Source organism: Balaenoptera musculus, chromosome 11 (assembly GCF_009873245.2).
Source record: "Balaenoptera musculus isolate JJ_BM4_2016_0621 chromosome 11, mBalMus1.pri.v3, whole genome shotgun sequence".
Taxonomy (NCBI): Eukaryota; Metazoa; Chordata; class Mammalia; order Artiodactyla; family Balaenopteridae; genus Balaenoptera; species Balaenoptera musculus.
In genome coordinates, this window is record NC_045795.1 from 99,182,758 (window position 1) to 99,188,757 (window position 6,000).

A 6,000-nucleotide genomic window follows, 5' to 3' on the forward strand; every position below is an offset into this window, starting at 1 on the left:
TAAATACCGGGTTCATGCCCAAAAGGAAAAGTTCTGCCAGTTCCTCAAAGGAAACAAAGCTTTTCTGCCTTGGTTTTTGCACAAGCTCATGGATATAATTGTTTGTTAGTTAAGGTAATTCCTGCGGCTGTAGTTACATATAAACTCCAGATTTCATGGGCTTAATTAACACTAGGAGTTAATTCTGTTCATGTGAAGTCCAAAGCCAGTGTCTGAGTGGTGGGTGGACCAACTCCCACAGGGACTGCAGGGGCCCGGCTTATTCTCGTGGTCCCACGAGCTTCACTCAGCCTCACAAAGGAACAAGCACAGGCTGGGTGCCTGGGAGGGTTTTCTGGGCCAATCTGGAAGTGCCCCATGACACACAGCCACTCCTTGCTGCTTGGGAGGCTGATACGGGGTCTCTCACGTGCCTGGAGAGAGAGCAAACAGATCTGGTGGGCAGATCTCCGCACCCTGCCACAGGCTGTGCGCCACTGAGGGCTCCCCTGCGCTTCCGCGGTCCACGGCAGACCCTGGCCCGGGCTCCTCGCCGGCCAGCCGCTCTGACCTCCACAGACTGAATGAGGTGGGCAGGCGGGTCTCCGAGTGGCGTGTGTGCTTATGTGACTTTTTCCCCACTTGACTTTGAATTTCCTAAAAGTTGGCATGAGTCTCATTCATCTTTAGCACCAGCACCTATCCTGTACCGGCCAGAGGAGCTCAGACCCTGAATAACGATTCAAAAGATTGAAATGAATAACTGAATGTTGGTCCGCATTATACCAACTTGACACGCTTGACATGATTTCAGACTCTCTGGAGAGTGTAAGACAAGAGACAGGACAAAAATTGCTTATACTTGGATTTGGAATTCATTTGTGGGGTGCGGGTGGGACGAGGGTATTAGGGTCTTGGCAACAGATTTGCTTTGCTAATTTTTGTTCTGGGGAAAAAACAGTTTGGGTTTTAAAAATAGACCACAGGGTGTATTGCAGGTTACCCACATACAGAGCACTGGGTGTTTGTGTGCCTTTGGAGAAGAAAATACTTTATAAGTATAAAATGAGACTTTGATTTCGAGTGGTTATACGTTTTCTTTCTTTTTCTTTGCAGTGTTGTACCGAAAAGGCCCTCCATTTTACCACGCAAGGTTTGGAGTGAATTTTTTTTTTATTGGAGTATAGTTGATTTACAGTGTTGTGTTAGTTTCTGCTGTACAGCGAAGTGATTCAGTTACACATACACATATATTCATTCTTTTTTAGTTTCTTTTCTCATTTTGGTTATCACAGAATATTGAGTAGAGTTCCCTGTGCTATACAGTGGAGTTCCCTTGTTGGTTATCTATCTTGTACATATCAGTGTGTGTGTGTTCATCCCAAGCTCATGATTTATTGGAGTGAATTGTATATAAGTTAATGGCTTAAAGTGACAGGAGGAAATTTCTGAGCCCCAATTTAATTTTCAGAGGCACACAAATAATTAGAGTCAAATTCCTCCTGGCTTAATAGGAATAGATACTATATGTCTGTCCCTTATAAGTTAAAGTTGTTACACTATCTATAAAATAATAAATAGGTCAGGATAATTTATGTTTTAGCATTAAACATTGAGTTAATCTATGTAGTTACTACTGTATAGTAATTATTCATCTTCATATCAGTGAGTATTATAATCTAAACAGTTGAGTGAATTCATGGCTTTCATGTTGGGAGAAATACTTCTGTTCCTTTCCTGTAAGTGCTGAATCAGGCTTATAGTTTGTAATGTAAAGTGTGAGTTTTTCATTAATATTTTTCCCAGTAGTAGTCTAGGGGAATTCAGGATCAGATGCTGTGTGTTTTATTTTCTGTATTTTCGTTCTTGGTAGGACAAACAATGTTCTTTTTATTTTATTTTATTTTAATATTTATTTTATTTTTTTTGTTTTGGCTGCATCGAGTCTTAGTTGCGGCATGCGGGATCCTCCGCTGCGATGCACGGTCTCCTCTTTGTGGGGCTCGGGCTTCTCTCTAGTTGTGGTGCTTGGGCTCCAGAGCATGTGGGCTCTGTAGTTGTGGCACACGGGCTCTCTAGTTGTGGCCTGCGTGCTCAGTAGTTGCAGCACGCGGGCTTATTTGCCCCGTGGCATGTGGGATCTTAGCTCCCCGACCAGGGATTGAACCCACGTCCCCTGCGTTGGAAGGTGGATTCTTAACCACTGGACCACCAGGGAAGTCCCAAACAATGTTCTTTTTAAATGGATTGACTTCATGTTTTTTATTTTTAAAACACCCTTGCCTTGTTTTCCAGTTACTCTGTCATCATCGAGCTGGTGGATGACCGTTTTGAGGGCTCTCCTCGCAGACCTCTCAGCTGGCGGTCCCTGGCTGCCTTGAGCAGAGTTTCAGTCAGTGTCTCCAAGGTAACACCGCATCAGCTTTGGGGTTCACGTGTCATTTAAATGGTTGGATTTTTCGTCTTAATTGTGGTAGAAGCATAAGAGTCATGTGTGGGGACCGCAGAGCGTTTATGTGCACGAAGCTCTGGAAGCTGGTCCTCCTCGCCGTTTTTCCCCCCACCAGCTGGTGCACAGCTCCAGGGACGGAGCTCCGAGGTTTCCCATGGTGATGGGTGTCAGTGGACATTGCCTTCCTTCCCGGGGGCAAGCCCAGCCAGCACGTGCTCAGAATCCACTCCCACTCATTCACAGATGACTCAAAAAACATTGACATGTTTGTTTGCATAGGTAGCAGGTCTCTCAAAGAGAGAGAGGAAGGGAATTAATATTTATCGCTAAACACCTTATGTCTTTTCTCACTACCCTGTTACTATCCTTATCCGAAGGGTGAGGAGTCAGAGTCAGAGATGTTGGGTGACAAATCCAAGATCACACAGCTCATGTGCAGAACTGGGATTCCAACCCAGAGCCGTGTGACTGCCCCGCTTGTGTTCTCCTATATCCCACTGCCATCAAGTTAGGAGGGACATTTCGTCTCATACCAGGACTACAAAGAATGAAAGTTTTGTGTGTTCTGTGTTACTCAGTAATTCTCTGAGTTCTCCTTCCCACAGCTGCTGGAGGCGTGCAGGGCAGTGAGGCCGGAAGGGCCAGCAAGGGGCCAGATGGCAGCTGCCTGGGTGCAGGCTACGTTGCTCAGGCTTTATCCTGTGAAAGTAGCTTTGTCCTGGAGAAATAGCGGTCTAAGCTGTTTCCAGTATCGACTATTTTAAATGCTGTGTTTATAATCAGCATATTATATGCTCTGTTTGCATTCTCCTGTCATGTCAACGATGAGCGGACGGCAGGTCTTTGGTCTAGAGTGGGGCCCGGTTACGTTCCCGGGAGGAAACGGACATGCTTTGTGAGTTTCGAGTAGCACACACTGAGAGGGGGTGGAGACGGCCGCGTTTCCTGCCCAGATTTGTATTTGTTTTGTGGGATACGGAGTTTGTTTTTCATGTCTCAATAGGAATTTATGCTGTGCTATTTGATTAAACCCTCCGCCATGACTGACAAAGAAATGGAGTCACCAGAATGTATGAAACAAATTAAAGTTCAGGTAGGTGAACTCGGAGACAAATTCATGTCGTCACAAAGGCTCTGCCCAGCGTATTGCGTCCCTTGGAACCTGTGGTCCCGAGACAGGACAGGAAAAGCACCTCGCCTCGGCGACGAGAGCCCTCTCAGGTCCTTCCCCTCTGAGCCCAGCCTCGCTCCCCCTTAACCCTGTGGCCTCTTGTCCTGTGACGTCCTCTGGTTTCTGCCCCTGGCACTCAGCCGAAACCGCCCTCACAGCCGGCCGGGAGCAGCCCAGACCTCTCCCGGGTCTCGGCCCCTGAAACGACAAGGGTCGCTGTTGGCTCGCCGCCTCCTTGAACATCTTGTCTGGCTGCTGGGGGCCTGTGTTGGGCTGAGGCTCCCGCATCTTCCTGGCGGGATTTTCTCCGCCGGGACTGCCGATCCGCCATCCAGTTGCCCGTCCCGCAGCAGGCCGGCCATTGGTCTCCAGGGCCGAAGCGCCTCGTCCCCCTGTTTGTCCTGCTCACACCCACTGGGTTAGCTCTTCATAAAATGCCAGTCCAGACCCACGTCTCCCTTCCCCGTGCTGACCCAGACACGCCGGCACCGTCACAGACCTGGTTCTGTGTTGAACACTGGGTTCGCACCAGCGCTCCTCTTCCTGAAATGTGCTGGTAGGAAACCACAGCAAGGGTGGCTCTTAAAATCTTGGGGTGATTACTGTAGATGCTGTTTCCACATAAGGTTTGCTACATTCACATTTCTCCTAATGTTTAGTGACAAGGAATGGGGAGCAGATATCATCCTTGTACAGACGGCTCGCTACAAAATGTCTCTGCGTTGCTGTATGCCTGGCGTGTTCGTGTTCGTTCATCTCTGTTTTTGAAATTCAGTCGCCTTTGTATTTTGATTGGTTGCAGGAGGTGATTCTAAGCCGTTGGGTTTCTTCACGGGAGAGGAGTGATCAAGACGAGCTTTAACAACTCAGCCTCAGGGTTCTGATTTCACCAGCAAATGTTACTGAGTCTCCTGTATAAGCCAAGGTCAGGGCGAGGTAAAGAGTCCTTTTATTGTAATTGCCCATTAATGTAAAAGTTTTAAAGGGCGTGGCACTCCCAGCACCAGAAAGTGTTAGCGTGTTAAAAGTTAAAATTACACAGGGAAGAAGAGCCCTGTGCGGGGACTGCAGGTTCTGTCCTTGGATCGGTCACTCACTGACCCCGGGCCTCTCACCTCGGGGCCTCGTCCTTTCTGCGAGGGCGCTGGACTAGGCCAGTCCCAAGAGGACTCTCCCAGCAACAGGCAACTTCTGTTACTCTCTGATTTTACCTGAAATGGTAGTTTCTCTCCAGGCGGCTGTGCAGTTTTCAGGGCACCTCTGTGCACCTGCCTCTCTGATTACCCACGTCCAGTCTGTCCTGGAAGAGGGGCCTCTGTCCACAGGTGTCCAGCTCTCCAGGAACTTCAGCCAATTTCGCAAACATGGGAAATTCCATTTACTGTCTACCAAGGATTTCTGTATCATAGGAAGCATTTTAAAACAAGTTACCTCATTATTTAATTCTCAAGTGAACTCATTGGTGGGCACATTGTGTAGAGTACACAACAATATTGTACAGGATTAGATAAGAATTGTATCTTGCTTCACTGAACTCGTTATACAATAAAAATATGTGGTGAAAAAAATGAATGGAGATATATAGTGAATGCAATTAATATTTGGTAAAATACAGTAAACAAAGCCCTTTTTAAATTGTTTAGATGACAATGAAGAGTTGCCTGAGGGGCAGCGGGGGTGGGGGGGATGGGTGGAGGGGACGGTGAACGTCTGAGATCCACCCAGCGCCCAGATTCACATCACTGGCGGGCAGGCTTCTCCTTGACACCAAGTACCCCAGAAGCGGATGACTAAGAACCATCTTGGGAAGCTGTGAGATGAAAAAACCAAAATGGGCCTCTGTTTGCATTCCCTTGACCTTGGGCTTAGAGCTCCTGATGACTGAAGATTCTGCTTGAGGTTGAGTGTTTAAGGGGTTGCCTCTGTTCTCCTCACGATCCTGCTCTGGCAGCCAGACCATTACATCAGCATGATCTACATCTTAAAGATTTGGCATCCAGGTGATGGAGCTCCTCTTCCTTCCCTGTTTCAGACCAGTAAAGCCATCAGTTTGAAAGAGCCTGTGGCAACCTTTTTGCTCTTCATTAGTGACGAGAATAGTTGGTCAGCATTTTTACCGTCCGCCTTGCTTACTCCAGGCTCCTTACACAGCAGAAGACTTGGCTTTGAATCATCACTTTATCAAAACCTTGAAAGTCAGCAAAAAATTTCAAGAGCCGTTTCTTTCCTATTTCATTCATCATTTGTGATGACACTCCTTTCCAAGCCTAATCAGTGCATCGAATGCCTTTATGGTAAAAACTCTGCCATGAATCCTTCATCAAAGTTCAGTCATCCTATCAGCTCTCTAGGTACTGTATCATCAGCTGATATGCTTTGAAGGTTGTGGTGACTCCTT

At 47.2% G+C, this 6,000-nt stretch overlaps 1 protein-coding gene across 3 annotated transcripts in view; it reads left to right on the plus strand.

Annotated features, from left to right (window-relative positions):
- TSEN2 (tRNA splicing endonuclease subunit 2) overlaps positions 1-5,177 on the plus strand; it is a 37,162-nt gene extending 31,985 nt beyond the window's left edge. The window contains exons 10-13 of one of the 3 annotated variants that reach the window (XM_036869005.1): positions 1,096-1,132; positions 2,275-2,386; positions 3,435-3,524; positions 4,405-5,163. In XM_036869005.1, the coding sequence (XP_036724900.1) occupies positions 1,096-1,132; positions 2,275-2,386; positions 3,435-3,524; positions 4,405-4,464 (299 nt within the window). In that variant the 3' untranslated portion in view covers positions 4,465-5,163. The other 2 variants (XM_036869006.1, XM_036869007.1) reach the window with 2 other exon arrangements.
- The last annotated feature ends 823 nt before the right edge of the window (positions 5,178-6,000 follow it).